This window comes from Corythoichthys intestinalis, chromosome 5, assembly GCF_030265065.1.
Source record: "Corythoichthys intestinalis isolate RoL2023-P3 chromosome 5, ASM3026506v1, whole genome shotgun sequence".
NCBI classification, from domain to species: domain Eukaryota; kingdom Metazoa; phylum Chordata; class Actinopteri; order Syngnathiformes; family Syngnathidae; genus Corythoichthys; species Corythoichthys intestinalis.
In genome coordinates this window covers 58,249,029-58,271,536 of record NC_080399.1, presented here as the reverse complement: position 1 = coordinate 58,271,536, position 22,508 = coordinate 58,249,029, and the positions used below count along the sequence as shown (strand labels likewise).

General features: G+C 39.4%; 1 protein-coding gene and 2 long non-coding RNA genes across 5 annotated transcripts in view; 1 reads left to right on the top strand and 2 right to left on the bottom strand.

Moving 5' to 3' along the window:
* Positions 1 to 1,536: 1,536 nt before the first annotated feature.
* Positions 1,537 to 8,096, bottom strand: LOC130915881 (uncharacterized). The gene is made up of 2 exons (XR_009063192.1): positions 7,322 to 8,096; positions 1,537 to 1,859 (listed from the first exon to the last, which is right to left on the bottom strand). It is a non-coding gene; the product is annotated as an uncharacterized LOC130915881 (long non-coding RNA).
* Positions 7,063 to 22,508, top strand: part of znrf1 (zinc and ring finger 1) — a 93,658-nt gene continuing 78,212 nt past the window's right edge. For all 3 annotated transcript variants that reach the window (XR_009063190.1, XM_057836053.1, XM_057836054.1), the window contains exon 1: positions 7,063 to 8,085. Coding sequence is in view for 2 of the 3 variants with exons in the window: in XM_057836053.1 (XP_057692036.1) it covers positions 7,692 to 8,085 (394 nt within the window). In the remaining variant the exon portion in view is untranslated. The remainder of the gene's footprint in view (positions 8,086 to 22,508) is intronic.
* LOC130915880 (uncharacterized) lies at positions 14,999 to 18,962 on the bottom strand. The gene is made up of 3 exons (XR_009063191.1): positions 18,679 to 18,962; positions 15,957 to 16,008; positions 14,999 to 15,644 (listed from the first exon to the last, which is right to left on the bottom strand). It is a non-coding gene; the product is annotated as an uncharacterized LOC130915880 (long non-coding RNA).

Sequence of the window (22,508 nt, the reverse complement as noted above, 5' to 3'; positions counted from 1 at the left end):
CTGTTAGGTTTTGTATTTGTTTTCTCCTAGTGTAACTTGTCCCTGTGATTGCCCATTGATTTCACCTGATGTGCCTTCTCCTTGCCTATCCCCCTGTGCTCACCTGTTCCTTGTTGTCTCGTTAACCCTTGTTTGCTTGTGTGTATATAAGCTCCCATTTTCTGTTCACTCCTGGTTGCGTCATTGTCAATGCCTGTGTCTGCGTCAAAGTTGAAGTCCTGTCCTAGCCCTCGTGTTCGTCTCAGTAAGTTTTTGACATTCAGCCTTTGTTAGTGACCTAAGTTATCTGTTGATAGTTTTTTGATCACCACAGCCTTTGTTTTGTACTTTGTGCCTTTTGTTAGTTATCATTAAAGCCTTTTTGAGTTCTCTGCCACCTGCCTTGCATTTTTGTTTCACTGCTTTTGGGTCCACACAACCTACCTGCCTGCCCGCGCATTCCCTGACAAAAATACATAATAAATAACGGTGGAAACAGATTACGCGACACAAGCACTTTATTATGCTTGTTGTTAACACTTGTTTATGTAAATCTGATGTTGTTAGATTGTTTTCTTCTTGGAAATGAAATGCATGTGTGGCAGCTTAGCATTATTATTATTATTTACATAGCGTTTTGACAGTTGTCGTCATATTTTTGGAATCAAAGCACCGTGTACCGGAACAGCATTCCGGCCCTGAATCTTATACCAGAACTGCGTTCCTGCCCTGAATCTTATAGCGGAACTGCGTTCCTGACCGTTCTGGCCCACTATCACCCCTGCCTATTACCCCATATAAACAAACAAATGAACCTGGACTATAAGCCTGAGGATTCAAAATGAAGGAAAAAAGTGCCGTGGGTTTTACACTGATAGATTAAACTGCGCACGGTAGACACAGGAACATTCAGGTCTTTGAAAATGGACTTGTAGCCTTGAGATTGCTCACGCTTCCTCACAATTTTGCTTCTCAAGTCCTCAGACAGTTCTTTGGTCTTTCTTTTCTTCATGCTCAATGTTGTACACACAAAGACACAGGACAGAGGTTGGGTCAACTTTAATCCATTTTAATTGGCTGCTCGTGTGATTTCGTTATTGCCACCACCTGCAATGTGCCACAGGTAAGTGAAGAGGTGCTGTTAATTACACAAATTAAAGAAACATCACATGATTTTTCAAAGGGTACCAATACTTTTGTCTGGCCCATTTTTGTGAGTTTTGTGTAAAATGAAAATGAACATTTTTTTTCCATTCTCTTTTGTGTTTTTTCATTGCAAGCAAAATAAATGAAGACATTACTGCTAGATCATTTGTAATTGCAATCATTTTCTGGGAGAAATTGAGCATTATCTGACAGTATTGCAGGGGTGCCAATACTTTTGGCCAGCACTGTATTGTAGTGGCTAGAAGGACAACGCCAACTTGGTGATAATTCACACCAGGGCCATTCCTGACCAATTTGATACCCTAGACAACATATTTGCTAGCACCTCACACCCCCACCGCCATAGCTATTTTCACCTCTAACATTCAAACACTCAGACTGAAAAAGCACAACAATATCTCTGTAATTTATTTTAAAAAAACAACAACGAACAAGTGCAGAAATTAAAAGAAAAATGCTCTACTAACTATTAAAAAACACCAATCAAAAACACTTTAAAAAAAAAACATAAATAAATAAAATAAATTAAAATTGGGATGAGTGGAGGAGACAGTTTGGCTTATTGCACTGGCAGGCTGCACTGAGGAAGACTTCTTTCTCCACTGGCAGTTTGTGTGCAGGAAGGTACTGGACTTGGTGCTAATGTGGATAAGTTGGCTGTAGAAATGCCCCGGGATGTACAGAGGTGGAAGGAAAATATTTCAGAAGAGCATCTACAAAGAGAAGAAAGTGGAATGTTACATTGTATTAGTCAAATAGCTGTTGATTGTGAAACCAGCATGACATAACCATAATAGTGCCTAACTTCTTCTTTAGCTTGCTGTACCTGGCAGCAAAGTACTTTTGTACTTTTACATAGGTATTTTTTTCTTAGGTAATAAAAGAATGTAACTGCAGACACGAAAGTGAGCCAAGTGCAGTACACTCAAAAAAATGCACATGCACTATTTCAACTTTTAAATAGGTGTTTCTCATTGTATACACACATTAGTTTTGTCTTATTACACATCACTGAATCCATTGTTGTATTTATCATGTGAGAGAGTCAATTAAAACAGCTGTGGATAAGTATTGCTTGACATATACCATAGACTTCATTATGCTATTGACCTGATTTGTTCTATACCAAAAGTTCATCTCAATACTTTGTTATGTACCCTTTTTTGGCAGTAACGGAGGCCAAACGTTTTCTTTAACTCTTCACAAGCTTTTCACACACTGTTGCTGGTATTTTGGCCCATTCCTTCATGCAGATCCTTTCTAGAGCAGTGATGTTTTGGGGCTGTCGTTGGGCAACACGGACTTTCAACTCCCTCCTCACCCCGTGGCGTCAAAATGATAAGAAGAATGGAGAGCAAAAATCCTAGAACCACATGGGGGGACCTAGTGAATGACCTACAGAGAGCTGGGACCACAGTAACAAAGGCTACTATCAGTAACACAATGTGCCGCCAGGGACTCAAATCCTGCACTGCCAGACGTGTCCCCTTGCTGAAGAAAGTACACCTCCAGGCCCGTCTCTGGTTCGCTAGAGAGCATTTGGATGATCCAGAAGAGGACTTGGAGAATGTGTTATGGTCAGATGAAACCAAAATAGAAATTTTTAGAAAATTAAATTGAAATAAAATTGAAATTAAAATAGAAATTGTAGAAACACAGGTTCACTTTTTGGGAGGAATAAGAATACTGAATTGCACCATACCCACTGTGAAGCATGGGGGTGCCAACATCATGCTTTGGGGCTGTTTTTCTGCAAAGGGACCAGGACGACTGATCTGTGTAAAGGAAAGAATGAATGGGGCCATGTATCGAGAGATTTTGAGTGAAAATCTCCTTCCATCAGCAAGGGCATTGAAGATGAGTCGTGGCCGGGACTTTCCTCATGACAAACACACAGCCAGGCCACCAAAGAAGTGGCTTCGTAAGAAGCATTTCAAGGTCCTGGAGTGGCCTAGCCAGTCTCTAGATCTCAACCCCATAGAAAATCTGCGGAGGGAGTTGAAAGTCAGTGTTGCCCAACGACAGCCCCAAAACATCACTGCTCTAGAGGAGATCTGCATGGAGAAATGGGCCAAAATATCAGCAACAGTGTGTGAAAAGCTTGTGAAGAGTTACAGAAAATGTTTGGCCTCCGTTATTGCCAACAAAGGGTACATAACAAAGTATTGAGATTAACTTTTGGTATTGAACAAATACTTATTTTCCACTATGATTTGCAAATAAATTATTTAAAAATCAAACAATGTGATATATATATATATTTTTTTTACCACATTCTGTCTCTCATGGTTGAGGTTTAACCATGTTGACAATTACAGGCCTCTCTAATATTTTCAAGTGGGAGAACTTGCACAATTAGTGGTTGACTAAATACTTATTTGCCCCACTGTACACTTATAATAGATGCGTAACTGCCCGTTTTTTTGCTGTTTTAACAAAGAATCGGGACAGTTTTACGTCCATATCTATAAAGTATTAAGTGATTTAAGCATTTATTCACAAGAATTTCAACGTAAAAAGGTCTTTGCTGTGGACATGCGGTAAGGCAGCGCCACAGTGAACTTAAAGACGAGTCGCACATTTGCTATGTTTACGTACAATTAGTGCTAACTGAACAGTTTCTTTTGCTTTTAACCAAAAATCGAGACTGTTTTACGTCCATATCTAAAAAGAATTCAGGGATTTAAGCATTTATTCACAAGAATTTCAATGTAAAAAGCTCTTTGCTTTGGACTCACTTGCAATATTCAAAGCCTTAACTGTCAAACAGCTGCTAATTCACTCCGATTATTTTCACTGCCTGAACATCTCATACGCATTTTATATTTGTTTATTTAGATTTTATTCTTGCAAGTCACTTTTGAGATTTTAAGTTATCATGCACTGCAAAGGGAAATGCACCCATAGAATCCCCCCAAAATCCAGCTGTGGCCATTCACAGCTGTGTCTTGACACTCTTTGATACATGCTACATGGAGTTTTTGGATCGAAACAAGGTAAGTCCGCGATAATATCTCGTTAAAGTCACGGCGTCTGTCATTCTGCTCTCGCGTGCTCTCACCTCCAGATAGGGTTTTGCTGTTTAATTTTTTTTTCTGAAACTCTCTGAGGAATGCTTCCAGCACCTTGTTGAATTTATGCCACAAAGAATTGAGGCAGTTCTGAAGGCAAAAGGGGGTCCAACCCGTTATATATATATATATATATATATATATATATATATATATATATATATATATATATATATGTTTATTTTGCGCATTCCTGGATAGTTAAGAGATTATTAACACCAAGTTTGTATTTATTGTGTATTTTGATATATTTTGAGTTATGTTCAAATATTGAAAGATAATTTTGCTAATTAAATCCAACATTTATTCTGAAAGTTTCAAACTGTTTCTTTAGTAGTTTTTGAAAACAAAGGTTTGAATCGAACAGTGTGTCACCTGAACCAATACATATGAAAGTATAAGTCAATACAGATGTATTTTGCATTGATCATTTAGCCAATCAATTAATTAGGTTCATATCCGTAAGAAATGTTGCTCTGAACCCCATTCACCCCATCTGTTTGGTCTTATTATTATCCTAAGTTTCTTATTATTATCCTTAAGTTTACATGCAGGTTATGCTGTGATATCGTCACTACCAATGTTCAGACCAAACCTACGCCCTTGCAACCCAGCGGACCGGATTGGACCTCCTGGCGGGCCACTCCCACCCCACGGACTGAACATTGGACACCCCTGGCTTAGATTACCCAAAACGTGATGTCAATGTATTTGGACGCCGGGTGTCAGTGGCGCCACCAGGGGGTAGCCAGGGGTGGCCACGGCCCCCCCTATAAATTTGTTGGCCACCCCGCTGGCCAACCCGCTTGCCAGTATATCATTAGATTGTTGTAGCATCAGTAATGCATTTAAGCCCAAATGCACAGCCAGGCAAGCCGCTGCTCCTCACCTTCACAGTAACATACATACACTCATATCATATGAGTGTATGTTGCACATACGGTATAGCCTGGTAATCTGTGGATCCCTGTTGGGAAGTACTTTTTATGTTTTGTTCATTCAGTAATAATTATTTTTGTGTCACATTAACATTGTGTTGGGAAATATCCAGTTAAGATATGATTGCGTCTGTACTTGCTTTTATTTGTATCTGCCAGCACCTGCTTTTCCCCAGTAATTATTTTGTTTTGTTAAATGTACACCTTATGCCCAATATATACATAACACAATAAAACAGAATTGTTGACTGGACAGTTATGGACTATGCACATTAAATCATTAGTAACATCAAATATTACACAATACCAGTGTTGGGAATAATGCCGTTATAAATAACGCCGTTACATAACAGCGTTATTTTTTTCAGTAACGGGGTAATCTAACTAATTATTTTTTCCGCCGTTACCGTTACTCACGGTCAAAAGCGGTGCGTTACTTTGAATAAATTGAAGAAACTACCAGCCGTAGCGAGTCTGCTCTGTGTCATCCAAGACTTGGGGTGCGTTAGGTTCATGGCAATGAAAATAGTAAACAAGCATAGCCTACCTTTGCAAGAACGATGGCGTTGCTGTTTGATACAGTCATAATGTGCAGGTCCTGCACTCATCCACAGCAAACCGTTTGTAGCTTTGTAGCGATTTGTAATTTCGGAATCGCTGATGAGTTTAGTAACATACACCAAACAAATACAGCAGAATGTCCATTTTGCGTATTTGTGGAAGCCCTTCGACATCTTTACTCCATTTGTCTTCGGCTTGCTCGTAAGGGTCAACATTGTTCACATCCTTAAGTTTGATTGCATATCTGTTCTTCGCCTTAGTAACGAGTTTGTCTCTTTATCGAACTGACAAGTTAAAGTTTAATGTCCCGCGAGCCAGACCTGCTTCCAAAATGGCTGCGTTGTTGTCAAATCTTACGTGATCCCCCATTCTGTGACGTAAACGCTCGAGCCTAATAGCACACGTACTTCAGAGCCGGTGTTTTCACACACAAACCGGAACAGCACGTGCGGCAAACACACACACACGCAAAACAGATGCAGAGGGATATGATGGCAGAGCATTCAGAGGAAAATTTGTCCTTTACGAGGTGGAGATATAAACACTATTTCAAGTTGGTCGAAATTAAAGGAAAGAACGTGCGTGTAATTTATGTCCCGGGGCAAAGCTTTTGTCGACATCTGTGTTTTTTTTTTTTTCCGGCCAGCAACAGCCACTGTAAGTGATGTAAAAAGATGTCAATGTTGTGGAGGTGGGGAACACACCACTAATAATTTTGCTACTAAGTCCAACCAGCATCAGAGTTTGCATAACACTAAACTGTGTGAACTTGCTAACCTGTACAAATAGAGTAGGAAGCTGCTTAGAGAGGTGTCTTCCTGTATGTTTTGTACTGTTAATGTTAATTCAACTGCGCATTTTGTGCATTTATTCTTTAATTAAAATGTTTAAAAAAAAATTTTTTTTTTACATCATTTAAAAAATATATATTTGCAGCCTATAAACATACCCCCCCCCCCCCAAAAAAAAAATCTTCAAAAGCACAACCACTCTAAATTTCCTTAATATGAAGCAAGCATTTTGAAAAATGACTTTCTCCCTCTGAAAATAATGTTAACTATTTTTTTAAATGTAGGAACCAGACATTTTTGAGAAATGTACCCAATCTGTTTGGTCTTATTCTTGTCCCGTCCCCAGCAAAAAGTGTACATGCAGGTTATGCGTCCATACCAATTTTGAGACCAAACCTACGCCCTTGCAAGGGTTGAGGTTTTCTTTTCTTTTTTGAATAACCAAAAATAGTCACTTGCCCTATAGAAGGATAACTTTGTCCCCTAAACCTTTGAAAGCCTCCCTCTGATGAGCTCGTAATCCATCCTGGTCACTCCTAACGCCTACAAAATCTGTGTTGCACTGTTTGTCACTTCGAGCTCTGCTTCCTGTTGTCACTCATCCACGCGGCTTCCCAAAACGTAAAGATCAAAGATCGGAAGCTACCAGCTCGAAGAAAAAAAGACATCACGGACGTATTGCCGTTTCATGGCGGCTAGACAGACAGCAACAGTTGTCACGATGTCTGATCTGTGATGAGACGAGAGCGGGGGAGCGAATATTGCGGCGCTGCTATTTCCCTGCCGCGTCCCGCCTGCTGAGAACGTTCATCACCTGGGACAAGCAGGGGAGCCTCGTACGTGTGTCCGTCTGCGTGCGCGTGTCATCCTGGGATCTCTGCGTCATTTAGCGTGTCTGCCTCGTCCCGGTTCCGTCGAGGTCTGTCTGCGGGAGAGCTGAATCCAGACGCCCGGGCTGGCCGATGATCCGCTCAGCGGGGACACGAGCTGTTGCGTCTGCACGCAGTCATAGCTGACGATCTTGCGGAGTCGGACACGCACAGCGAGCGCAAGGAATAGCAGACAGGCGCCTCGAGAGGCAGACAGAAGCGAGAGGAGGGGGCGACAGCCTGTTACGGCTCCCTCGACCCTTTGCGGATCGAGTCGAGCCCCCTCCTATTCGACCAACAACCCCCGTTTGTCGGATGGGGGGGAAACAGAGCACGGCGGGGCGGTCCCGCGGTGCTTTTCCCGGCGTTTCTACGGATGACAGCGCGGTACCGCCGTCGGCCCACTTCGGCCACTACCGGTCGGGCGGCACCATGGGCCTGCGGAGCCGCTCGGTGAGCTCCGTGGCCGCGATGGCTATCGAGCAAACACCCACGGTGCCCTTCGGCTTTTACACTCCGAGAGGCACGGACTCAGATCGAGCCGGAGGAGGGTCAGGGGGCACTCCTGCCGCCTCTCACGGAACAGGCTATCAGGACGGTGGCGGCGGACGGCATCACGCAGACGGGGTGCTCTATTTGGGGTCCCGGGGGTCGCTGGCTGACACCTTACCCCTGCACATCGCTCCCCGCTGGTTCAGTGCTCACAGCGGTAAGAGCGTTCGCCACACCTCCACGAATGAGAGTCATCGACCGTTCATTGTCGTGCATCACCCCAGCCTCATCCCATACAGTAGTAGGAGTGGGAACCTCTTGATACCTCACGATACGATACGATTAGCGATACAAAGCTCACGATATCGATGATCTAACGATATGGCGATAACCATACATTGGTCATGAAATCATTCTAGAATATTCTACAAACAACTCATAAACAGAAAAACAAGCTTCTGCTGGAATTTTAGAATTGAAATGAGTTTATCACTAGTAGGTAGGGGTGTAACGGTACACAAAAATCTCGGTTCGGTACGTACCTCGGTTTTGAGGTCACGGTTCGGTTCATTTTCGGTACAGTAAGAAAACAAAATGCAAAATTTAAATGTGCTAGTTCTTTATTACACACTTTTCAACAATAGGAACATTAGCCTATAAAAAGCTAGAACTCTGCTCAAAAAGTAGTGGGTATTTAACGATAATAATCCAACAACAATTTGCCTTTCAGACCCCGCGTATTGGTCAGCTTTGTTTCTGAAAGAAAGAAGAAAAAAGAAGTCCTGTGCTATAGAGAAACGCAATCCCAGTGACAAAGATTTTAACATGTATTTTACAAATGAAATGCCTCAATGAATCATTTTTTTCTTCTTATGAACGGTTTTCAAAAGCTTTATTGGTGGATTTTCTTACAGCGCCACACAGAAATTAATGAATTTAAATGTGTAAGCAGGATCTTATTATTTAATTACAGGTGTTTTAACTCATTTCAAAAAATTTTTTTAAAATGGGCTATTATTTATTTTATTATGTGTTCATATTTTCTAAATGTGATGTAGTATTCATTGCATATTAGTTTGAAAATCGACCGGATCCACCGTGTTTTTACACGAGTGACTTCCGGTGTGCCCGATGCTAGCTAGTAGTATGTATTGACGCAGGAGGGCCGATTCTCGCATCAAATAATAAACTCTGCCGTTATTTTCTTGTGCGTCGCGTTGAGCCGCTTCTGACACTGCGACTGGTGTGCATTGGCTGATTGACTCTAACGCCCGCGTTTCACTGCGTTCTCGCGGCGGCCACGTTGTCGCGCCGTTGACATTTCTTATACTGTCCTACAGTGTTGGTCCTCATTATAGTAGAGAAGACGGAGTAAATATAATCTACACAAAGAAACTGTAACCCGATTGACTCACAGCCTCGAAAAATAAGGGTTACATTACGTTAAAAACTCTTTCAGTACGCCTCCGTTCCGAACCGATGACCCCGAACCGAAACGGTTCAATACAAATACATGTACCGTTACACCCTTACTAGTAGGCGTCCAATCCATTTGAATTGGGAGGGTGGCTCATTCGCTTCCATCCCTCCCACTTCAAACGGATTGAAAGTCTATGGCCGTTAGTGGCAGCCAATTCCAGGCCATGAGGTAATTTTGGGCTATTTAAAGAGAATTATAATACTAAGATATCTGTGAGATAGCAATTGAACTGTTATGTGGCAAGATAACAAATATTATTAAAGTTAAAAAAAAAAAAAATCACATTCATGAGCAATTATCGAAAATAGATTGAAAATTACGAACATTTCCGAAAGTATTCCGGAAACAGCCGATTGGGGCTTTGACGTAACAGCCAGGAAACAAAAGGTCGATGCAGGTGCCATTAGTGTTTATCAACGAGAGTTGCGTTCGTGTTTAATCGAAAAAAAAAAAAAAAAAAGGTCAAACCTGTCATGCTATGTGGTGTACAAATAGCCGTTTGTCTCAATGTAGTACCCATGAGTTCCCGAACACGAGAAAAAGAGCTGCACTACGCAGACAATGAGTAAAGTTTGTCCGTGCAAAGAGGGCTAATTTTGCAGACCCAGCCTCCTGCACGGTTTTGTATGGTGCGCATTTTACACCTGAAAGTTATTCGAACTCTGGACAAATGAAATCAGGTTTTGCTAAGAAATTGCAGCTGAACGCAGATGCGGTGCCCACCATACACGCGCAGCCACCTATATGTCTCGAGATATCAAGAAAGAGGACGATGACTGGCACTGATGAGACCACACCACCACCCCAGGCTAAGCAAAGGAGGGGAGCAGCCAAGCTCGAAATGGCCAGAGTGCGTACTCTTTTATAATCAGGGGTGCACATAAGTGGTCCGCATGCGCGCATGCGTACTGGACGTAGACAAACGCGCTGGCCCTCAACGGCTTCCATACGCTTTTGCGGACCAATGGCTGACCACTGTATTTGCGGCGGACACGAGAAAATAACTTCTCAAAGTGTCGAAGAGGCAGGCCACACTGAGTAATTACTTCCGTGTTCCCCCACCCCCGTCAAAAGACAGACAGACGACAGCGACGTCACCGGAGCTACCGAAAAAAAGGACTTTTGCTGAAAAGTGGCTACAGGAGGTACCATGGCTAGAAGCAAATGATGCTCGCACGGAATGCGGTACAAAATGTGGCGTGAGAATCCCAATGTCGCCGATAAGAGCAGCGCATTTTATGTAGGGTCAAAGAATTTCAGCCATCCAAACTTTGAAAAGCACGAAAAAAACAGAGCATGTGGCAATTATGCAAACTATCGATGTCAAACAGGACCCCACTCGCCCTATGGACAAGTGGCGGAATAGGGCAGAATAAAGGTAATGAACATGCACTGACAAACGTGTTTTTGCTCGCATTTTACAAAGCTAAACATGCACGTTCAATGAGGTCTTAGGAGGAGGACATCCCACTTTTAAAAAGGCTTTGAGTTAATGTGGGAGCCGCATAATGCCCTTTATTTTGAATTGGTGCTTTTATGTTTATTTCTTTACATTTCACTTAAAAGTAATGGCAATTTTGTTGTGCCAGTTGATGTTAATCAAGCATTAATTGTTAATATGATTAATTAAAGTTAATTGGCTCTAAGTAAAGCTTGTCATAAATTTATCGCATTAGGCGGGTCGGCTCTCAAGCTCAATGAGGACCAAGTCACATCTCCAGGTCCTCCTCTGAGAACCTGGGCAAAAAAATTATGTGCACCCCTGTTTATAATAAAAAAACATATCACGCATTGGATATAGGACTGGACACATGTATAAATTATCGCTCATAAAATATATACAACAAATCCTCTAATCCCATTCATATTTGTGTCAATTGGCAGAGCGAAAACCTATGATAGCACAATAAATGATAATTATTCTATACATTACTTTATTTTGCGGTCACATTGTATCAGCTTCAGAAAAAGAAATGCAAAACAAACCATTCAGAGTTTCCCACACGATATGTTGCCGGTGTTTCATCAGTGTGATTGCTCCCCTCAATGATCGTTTCATTAGGCTGCATTGGCTTTCGTTTGGGCTCCAATTGATAACCCAAAACACCAAAGAAAGGTTCATAACTCTCCACCATTAGAAGAACGTTCGTTACGTCGGCTTCGTCGCTGCAACTAGAAACAAAATTGTCCGCCATCATCGCCGCCATTCAGTACTAAGCACTGAGCCGGGTGTTCCCTGTTGTGACGTCACGCACACAATATGCTAGATTTCCGGGATCTCGGGCGCCGGTCGTTTTAGCTTGACAATCGATCCAAATTTCTGTCATTTTCTTGGTGTTGGGATGTGTGTAATTACACGAAGTGGCATGATATGAACATGTTGATGACCCCAAAACGAAGTGTCAGCAATAAAATTAACTTACAAGAATATTTATAATAATAAGTTGAAAATTAGCATTTTTTGTTTCCCATCATTCTTGAGGGGATTTCTAAATCAGGCTGCTTAGGACAGCTATACTTTTTGCCGAGATCGTCATCCATCGAATATGGTACGCCCGCCTGTGTCGTGCCAATGTAGTTATCCCAGTCAAAAATTGTATCACCTTGGCGGAGCCATATGGAGGTAGTTTTGTGTCTTCATTATTCGATCCCAAAAAAGTTGCTTCAATAAAAAAAAAAAAAAAAAAAAAAAAAAGTTCAATCAAAATATATATTTTCAATAAAAAAAAGTCAGTTCGATTAAAAAAAAAAAAAAAAAAAATGCGTTTGAATGCAAAAATAAATTTGAAACTTAAAAAATGCGTTTGAATGCTTTTTTGGGGGATTTTTTTTTTTTTTTTAAAGTCAATTTTTTTGGGTTGAAGCAACTTTTTTGATTGAAGTAATGTTGTTTTGCGTTTGGGCCACATTTTGGCTACACTGTAAAATATTATAAGTTGACTTTACTAAAAAAAAATATGCAAACTTGCTGCCTTAAAAAATTTAATTTATGTTGACTTAGATGAATTAGATTTGATTAACTTAATTATTTTGAGTTGGCAGTACTCAAATTAACTTAAAAATTTTGGATTATAGTCACTTGTTTTTTGTGAGTTGGCAGTACTCAAATTAACTTAAAAAAATTGGATTACAGTCACTTGTTTATTTTGAGTTGGCAGTACTCAAACTAACTTAAATAACTGGATTACAGTAACTTGCTTATTTTGAGTGTACAATACTCAAATTAACTCAAATAATTGGATTGTAGTAACTTTTTTTTTTTTGAGTGCAGTATTCAAGTGATAATTGTGTATTAATTATCTTTAGTTTTCCATTTCATCCATCATATTCAGGTCAACTTAATTTTCTTGACCTAAAAGAATTCCACAATAGAAATTACAACTGCACATACTAATTTTATTAAAAACACAATATCTAATAGTAATGACCCCCAAAACACAATAAATGGAGAACACTCATTGGATTAACTCAGTGGAATTAAAGTTAACTTTAAAATGCTCAAAAGTGCATTTAATGGGAGACACTGGCTCCTGGCAGGCTGAACAGTGTTTGGTTAATTCTCAGTATCAATGAACAATCAGTGGATTAATTATAAACCCACTTTTGCCAACATTTTGCACTTCATACAAAGTACAGTATAAGTACCTTAGATAACCTTTTGCGACAGAAATTACTGAATAATACCTGAACTGCATCAATGTTCACTCCTATCCTGTGATTTCCAAAGACTAACAGGAGAGATCCTATTTTCATAATTTCAGGACATTAACTTAGCATTGAAGACATGGCAACAAACTAGTTGCCCATTATTTTTATTTATTTATTTAATAGAGACAGTGCACATTGATGAACATCTAAAAAGATGTAAATATGCCAGATTGTAGCAAGTATATGCTAATTTACATCTGTAGTCCCTAAACAGGTGACACAAAGATACAAAAAGGAAAGAAATAACAAAAGATTACAATAAAACAACAATACAATACGTTACTAAGAACTTAAAAGTCAGTGATTGCAAGACTGATTTGCTTTCAACCACTGCTTGAGCTGAGTTTGAAAGTTCGTATTGTGGGACATTGCCTGATGGCCCATTACAACATGAGCTTGAGCTCTGGTAAAGATAACAGTTCTGATTTCGCCAACAATATTAGTAATCAAAACGAACTACAATCAACATTGCCCCATGGTTTAAACTGTGCAGCAGTGATAAAATAAATATAAAAATACAGAACTCTTTTTAAAACACACAACTCAGTTCAAATTCAAATTTCACTTTAACACCTAAAACAGTGAACAAGATACCTTGTTTTTTTCACATCACCAGAAGAGTACATGCAAAACGTGTACTGGAGTTATACACCTCAGAAACCTAAAATCTTACCAAGAATATGTGTCTTATTTTTATTCAAATTCTAATTTCATATTAAGCTCTATCGTCTAAAAAAAAAGTCTAATTTCTAGTCAAAAGTATGTCATTAGTATATATATATTTTTTTTCAATCGAAGAAAAAGTAACTTTAAAAAAATCAATTGTAGAAAAAAAGGTTTGAATGTGAAAAAATATTTGAGAGTCAGAAATTCACATTTCAACACTTTATTTTTCATTGAAACCGTTTTCTTTGATCGAAGCAATCCTTTTTGTGTTTGAGCCATATTATGGGTAGAGGACATTTGTGTCCAAATCATTCAATCCCAATAAAAGTTGCTTCAATCAAAAAAAACTATTTTTAATCAAAGAAAAAAAAATCTTTTGCAATTTTTTTTAAAATTTAAATATATATATTTTTTATTGACGTGTCACTTTTTTTGAAAAGCAAAACGTTTTAAACGCCTTTTTTATTTTTTTTTCTGAAGTGGAAAAAGTTTTGAAGGCACTTTTTTTCGGTTCAATCATTTTGACACGAAGATACAACTTCAACGCTACTTCCGACATGTTTGAGTGGCAGGTGATTACGCCAATGGCATAAAAGCAGGCAGCAAGAATAATGGCCACCAGGGCTCCATCCAGCCATCGGACTCTGCTCGAGTCCAAGCCAAAAATAGGGCACCGGTAGGGGGGGGTGACATCGGCATCTCACCGGAGTGTCCGCGATGGTACGGTGCCCTGTCTCGGCACACTGGCGGACCCCGATATCACCCCCCCTCCCCGGCGCGGAGGCCGGCTGTTGAGTGGACGGCCCACGAGTGACACAACACTCATTCAAAGCTGAAGCGACGGGGCTCCCGAAGGGGGCTCCCGGCGTGGATGCCGGCGACTCGCCGGTAGTCCACTCGCTTACTGGGCAGGCTAGTGTCGGGCCACTCATCGGCCACTCACGTACCGGCGTGTCGCGACACTGCGGTTGGACCACGATTGCCAACCATCACGTCAGGGCAGCGGGTGAAGTTCCCTTTGTTGAATGACATTAAGCAGCAGCGCACCATACCATCGCAGGCACTCCGGTGAGATGCCGATTTCACACCCACGTACCGGTGCCCTATTTTCGGCTTGAACTCGAGCAGAGTCCGATGGCTCGATGGAGCTCTGGTGGCCATTATTCTTGCTGCATGCTTTTATGCCATTGGCGTAGTCACCTGCCACTCAAACATGTCGGAAGTAGCGTTGAAATCGTATCTTTGTGTCAAAATGATTAAATCGAAAAAAAAGTGCCTTCAAAAACTTTTTCCACTTTAAAAAAAAAAGTTTAAAACTTTATGCTTTGCAAAAAAAGTGACACGTCAATAAAAAAATATATATATTTCAAAAAATATAGATTTTCAAAAAAACATTTTAGCAAGAGGTTCTTTTTCTTTCATTAAAAATATTTTTTTTTGATTGAAGCAACTTTTATTGGGATTGAATGATTTAGACACAAATGTCCTACCCATACTATGGTTCAAACTCATTTCACATTTCTGCTTTTGTGTGCAGTGAAGGTAGAATAAACAGTGCTCTGAAAGTTACAGTCTTGATATATGCAAGTAACCATTTGCCACAGCTTAAGATGTCTTCGCAAATGGGTAAAGAAGTCTGCTTCTTAACAAGGCTCCACAAAGTTGCACAACTGACAGTCAAATGCAGTTTCTCCACTTTTGTCTGCATCTTTTTGAGAGTGCCATGTCGATAGGTGTACTTTGAGTGCATTAAAAGATTTAAATGTGCAGAGGCAGTCCTTATGAAGACATGGGGAGTAGGGATGTCCGAGTGTGGTATCCATGTTTTAAGCGGTAATGCTTAAGCAAGTAGCCTCTCTTTCCAGCAGAAAATGTGCAGTACTTACAAGTCCACTGCATTAGAGAATACTGCTCTGGTTGACCTGAAAAGACATAATAATTTCAGCATTGAGAACTTGTTTGAAAAAAAAGTTACATTTTTTCTTAACAGTTACAAATTAAAATGTCCAATTATTTTTAATCACAAATTAAAATCTGCAATGGCTTAGTTTAATATTCACAAACTGTGTAATGAGTTATTTTTAAATTAATGTAATTGATTATTTTTTTAACATTCAAATTGAGATGTACAATTAATTTCTTAATCCATCTGTAAAAACATTAATGCATGTTTGTTATCCCAACCCAACAAATAAAAATATTAAATAATTCATTGATCAGTGTATGAGACATACCTGTAATTGCAGAGACTGAGGTATGTGTGGACTTCTGACCATTTGCTTCAGCCTGATTGGGGGACGGTGAAAAAGAACACAAAATTAAGGCAACAATTTCAAAATATAGGCACATAAATGACCAACCTTCAACACACCAGGTTGTTATAGCATCGACTGTGATCTCTGCACTCTGAAATGTGATCTAGTCCTCCGATTTTTGCGATTAATGCATTTTAAAACAATTTCAAATTATCAGTGCAGTTTGATCAAACATGGAGGGGGAGCACTGCACATGAAGAAAAGCAAATGGAAGTGCAGATTAGAGCTGGGCGGTAAACCGAAAATTTACCGTCACCGAAATTCTTCACGATGACCGACGTAATTTTGACCATGTCGGTAAATTTGGTAAATTAATAAAACAAGAAAATAGTCTTTTCATCCCGTTTTGACTCTGTGTTGTTCGCCTATGTTCATTCCCCTTTAAGAAAGCAGTGAATGTACTCACGTAGGAAGTCACGTGATCATCAGGAAGCCAATCAAACAGAAGCCCGGCAAGCTAACGCTAGCAGCTAATGCTACAAGCAAAACGTGATGGAGTGTGGCTTAAGGGAGGTTCGCCAAACTTTCACTCGACATTTAATAGACTCTTGGTGGCATCCAGACGGGCTTTCGCCCGCTGTACCCCCTTGTTCTCACGATTTCCGGAGATGGTGCTTTCATTGCTTTCTACTGGTAGCCAGGCCACAGGCTAACGCTAGCGCCTAACGCTAGCGGCCGCTAGCGGCTAACGCTAAAAATAAACGTGAGGGAGTCGGATAGCGGCTCTAACCTTGTCAAAACGGCTGAACTTAATCAGTGGATTGTGCAAGGACTGCATCTAGCAATTACTATGTCGCGTTATTTTGTATCTGACTGTGTGTGATTTCTCTGATAGCTTTTGTGATGGTAAAGCATTCAGCATTAAGCACAATCCAACAGTGAAACTTGTAATATGACCGAGAAATGGCCCCAGCTATTTTTCTGTATGTGCTTAATTCTGTGTCATTATTGCTATCATAAAATCTTAAGTGTTTCATTTGCAGAAGATCAATATAGCTTTAATGTGTGTCTGTCTGTCTGTTTGGGGGTTCATGTATGCCTGCATTTATTAAAAAATGCACTTGGGGGGGGGGGGGGGGGGGCTGAAACCATAAAGTAAACACTTGTATTGAATAAATATGTCACAGCAGCCATTAACAATAAATTGTCTTTTTGAAGTGTACTCTTCAAGCTGCAAGTCATTTGTGTTACAATGACATGTTTGCACAGGCATATTGATTTTGACAATGTAGATTGTTCAAGCCATACACGCTGTTATAAATGCTCATACTTGATTTCTTATTGTTTACAATACATTATTATAAACCTAATGTCTAGACTGCATGTACAATTGTTAAATGTATCAAATTGAATGCTGGTAACTAAATCAACAAGAAACTGTTAATCTGTATTTCATGCATTGATTCAGATTTTCAAATTATACAACAGTCCGCTTGGGCGACTTTATCGTCATTTATCGTTATCGAGGTAAATCTGCTCCATTTATCGTGATACGTATTTAAGGCCATATCGCCCACCCCTAGTGCAGATGACAAACACTCTAAAGCAGGGGTCCCCAAACTTTTTCCTGTGAGGGCCACATGACTTTCCCTTCTCTGATGAGGGGCCGGGTCAGTTTGTAACAGAAACAGTGTGACGATTGCAGCAGTGCCTAAATGTAAAAATGTATTGTTTTTCAGAAAGCCACAATTAAATTACCCTTTCTGGATTCTTCACGCAACAAAATAAAATAAAAATAATAACATAATGTAATATGATATAATATCATATAATAATGAATAATAATAACACTATTAATTAAAGAGATAATAACCAAATAACCCTGTTTGGGTTCTTCACAGAAAAAAAGCCAGGAAATAGATAACACTATTTGGGGGGGGGGGGGGGGGGGGGGTTTCAGGAGGCCGGACCAAATGTGGAGGCGGGCCGGATACGGCCCGCGGGCCGTAGTTTGGGGACCACTGCTCTAACGCAAGAACCGATTACGTTGGCGTACATAAAGTCTGAGTGTGCAGTTAGCTCTTACCTGAGCCGAAATAGACAGGCTGAAGCTGACTTAATTCTAGCACTAACTCTGTAAATAAATCACTTTATCGACATTTCTAACATTTTTACGTGAGAAAGTAGCCGTTTAGATCCACAACGAGGAAATTCGGCGCTACTCAAGCTGGCCGTAGTGACTAAGGCACTTCCTGTTATTTTCACAAAATAAAACACCCACTAACGATAGAATTACTGTTTTTATTTTGAAAACAGGAAGCGAACCTCCCCTCGGTCTAGCTAACTTAACCGCTCGGTAACACAGGAAGCGAACCTCCCCTCGGTCCAGCTAACTTAAAACCGCTTGGTAACTGTTTTAAATCGGTTTTAAAAACCTCTCCCACCGCCTAAAAAACGTTACGAGCCCCGTCTGTCAACTTAATCACCAAGAATTCAAAACGCCGGCATAAATGGTAGTCTACCATAAACTGTAGTCTACATTTGTTTCTGAAAATTATGAGGTTACTGTCACGGTCATATAGCATGCTTGCTAGCGGTGATATTTGATGTAATTGACACTTTTCCTCCCTGGCAGCACACAGGCTACTACACTACAACAAGACAAATAGACGGTTTACAAAAGAGTAAAATATTTACTTACCAAATCAGTGTGCTGAGGACAAATAAACCCACAATGGCGAAAACAAATGAGAAAGGTGTTGGAAAGAGCGCGAAAGTAGGCAGGGCAGATCTGCGCATGTCTGATAGAACGCGCAAAGGACACTGGGTACAATAAATTATTTTTTCTAATTTGACTTAACTGGGATATATCAAGTTAAGCAAGTTCTCCAACCCCAAATTACTACTTACTTATTTAAAAGTAGTGTTCACAACAGGTTGATGAAAACTGAGTTTAGTTCACTTATCAAATTTAATTAATTTGAATGTTAGCATTTACAGTGTAGGACATTTGTATCTTTATTATTCAATCAAAAAATAAGTTGCTTCAAACAACAACAAAAAAATATTTTCAAAAGAAAAATCACTTCAATCAAAAAAAGACAAATTTCAATCATGGAAAAAACGTTTTTGAATGCGAAAAAATATTTGAGACTCAAATATTTGCATTTGAACACTTAATTTTTCATTAAAAAAAAATCTTTGATTTTAGCAATCCTTTTTGTGTGACATTTGTGTCTTAATCATTCAATCCCCCAAAAAGTTGCTTCAATCAAAAAAAAAATATTCTCAAACAAAGAAAAAAAATAATATGAAAAATAAAGTTGCCCTCCCCTAATTTTTTGTGTGGAAAATAATATGCAAACAAATGACCGTCTAAGGTGCTCGTCACATGATCTGTTCGAAAAATCATTTCGACCCGTTATAAAAATATCTTTTTTTGTTCATTTCATTCATTTTTGTTGTTTGTTTTATGGCTTTACAACTTTTATATACTAAATAAGAAACTCAATTACATGCGCTGACACTTTTCAGCCACCAGGGGGTCCAGGCCCCCCCTTAAACTCCGCTTATGGAAATGACCTGTAAATGCCCTGAAAATCAGACAGAATGACTGTGAATGCCCTAGTTTCGAATGAACAAACGTTCCCAGTCTAAATGGATTCGGTGTTATGCACCGTCAATGCAGCCTTAGAGTTAACTGAGACACTATTATGGTGGAAGATTTTGGTAGCAACTTGTTGGTTCCTTTTTATTTATTTATTTTTAGACATTGACACCTTTTTAAAACGATATCTCGATTCTTAGCAGGAGCATACTGAAAACCTTATGTGATACAAAGTATCACGATATATAACCATTTCGATATTTTGTCACACCCCTATACATTAGACATGACCGGCGCATGCATACATGCACGACTGGCATCTTGCAGCCAAACGGTGGATGTGCTTTTAAGAGTAGCCGTGCCCACAGTTCCAGCACTAAGTGCTGGAATATATTTTGCCTCGTGACATGGACAACATGGAAAGTATGTTCCAAATGTTTCAGTGGATTACATTCGCTTATTTTGAATTAAAATGGCAGACAGGTATTTAATCATTATTAGTGTGGCTCTCACTGTTGCTTGCATGATGCTTGAATTATACAGGACGTAGAGTTTCTTCCCATGTTTATATTTGGCTCAAAGACGTAAACACAATAGGAGCAACTTTCAGCATGACGTAGCATGTAAAACCAATAGAAGGCGTAGTGCTGTATTAGTAGCTTTGTAAAATCAGATTAATTGGGGTAGGTCAGTGTTGAATTTAACATTGTATGTGCAATCTGTGTCAAAAGCACTGTTGCTTTGCCTCTGTAGGTCATTACCTGTTGTGTGAAATGACACTAATAAGCCTTTGGCTAAATATGGCTCAGTCAATTAGCTCAATGATTAGAGAGTCCAAGGAAGCAGGAAAAGACACTAGATAAGATGGGGAAAATTCAATGAGTGTGGAAGAATTTATGCTTATTAGGGCCCGAGCACCAACAGGCGCGAAGGCCTTATTGGAATGCAAAGGATTATTATTATTATTCTTTTTCAGGGCAAATGAAAATGGCCAATTTCGAGGCCTGAACATGAACATAACAGTCAAGTTGAATGGTTTCGGTGTAATTTGTACAAGTGAGCGCTGATTTTTAAATGTGTACGCCATACGTGTACGCCGTATGTTCAAAATCTGTACGCTTTTCATGCATTACGTTTTTTTTTTCTCCGTTCCGATTTTGTCGCCGTTTCACCAACGAGACAATGTGCGTTACTATGCGTTATCACGATGGTTGAATGACGTGAGAAAAGTCAGAGACACGGAGAGAGAAGAGTGTTTGATGCGAAATGACAGACTCAGCGTTAGTAAACAGCCGCCATCTTAAAGCAGTAGACTTCTCAGAAAGGCTCTGTTGTAGCAAACCTAAGTAACTTTTTATCTAAAATACTCCTAAATCGGCAAAATCTTGACTTGAATCTATCTTTAAATGACTAAACGGTTTTAAAACTTTCACATGTCGAAAGTAGACAGAAGGGAACTAATGCAAAAAACAAGATTAACAACACTGGTCATAAAGATGAAGTCCGCAGACTCAAAAGTGATGAAAGCGGAGATTTTATTCTGCCAATTTGTTGACAACTACAATTTGCCTGCAACTATTGCTGATCACTTCTCAGACTCAGCAAAAGAAATGTTCCCTGTCTCAAAGATTGCATCGGTGAGTTAATTTGATCAATTGAACTTTTTAATTTATAATTGGACACCCTAACAAACTACCTTCAAGTCAAACTGAATTGCGAGCTGAAGTGCCATGAAATGCAGCCATCAAGACATGATAGAAATTGCCAAAAGTGCGACAAACAATTATAACAAAAGTCACTGTTAAATGTTAGTAATCATGATGTAGCTGAAGATATTGATTGTTCTTTGAGTGCATCAGGTTGTATGTTACAATATTAACAATAAATTCATATTATTTTAAAAATTTAGTTTTATTTTTGTTTCATATTGCACGCTAAATACAATGTTGTTTGATTAGTCACCAATTTGTAAGCGCATAGGTCACTATCTGTAAGATTGCCAACAGCCTCGGGTTGACAGGTATGTTATTAGGGCCCGAGCACCAACAGGTGCGAAGGCCCTATTGGAATGCAAAGGATTATTATTCTTCTTTTTTCAGGGCAAATGAAAATGGCCAATTTGGAGGCCTGAACATGCACGAAAACTCACCAAAATTTGCACATACATGCGGCTTTGCGTAAATTTCGATAATCTTGTGACGTTACGAAAAAATGTAACATAATGGCTCAGTGGCGCCCCCTTGAAATTATCAAAAAGGCCTCTCCATTTAGTTTTTTTTCAACATAGAGCGACGAAATTTGGGGAGTCAATACCTTATGCAAAACTGCTCCAAAAATTCTCCTGCACCCATATTCCAAACCCTACAGGAAATCTGGTATTTTGGATCGAATGTGAAATTTTTATCGATTTACAGGGTGCACATTTGAGACCTTGTCACTGAGGCGTAAGTTGGATCCTCCTCAAAATTGGTGACACTGTTCAGGAGACATATGAGATCTTAAGTTTTCAAAATGGTGCATTTTCACTCAAGTTTGTTTTTTTTGGCAAAACCATAAATTCAGTAAATGACTAATAACTAGGGCTATCAAACGATTAAAATTTTTAATGAAGTAAATCACAGCTTAAAAATTAATTAATCGTAATTAATCGCTATTTAACCATCCCTAGAAATACCATATTTTTCTGTAAATTATTGTTGGAATGGAAAGATAAGAAAGACGGATACAGTATATACATTCAACGTACTATACATAAGTACTGTATTTGTTTATTATAACAATAAATCCACAAGATGGCATTAACATTATTAACATTTTTTCTGTTAAAGGGATCCATGCTTCACGGATAGAAAGACTTGCAATTCATAAAAGATAAATGTTTGTACAAGTTATAGTAATCTTATATTAAAACCCCTCTTAATGTT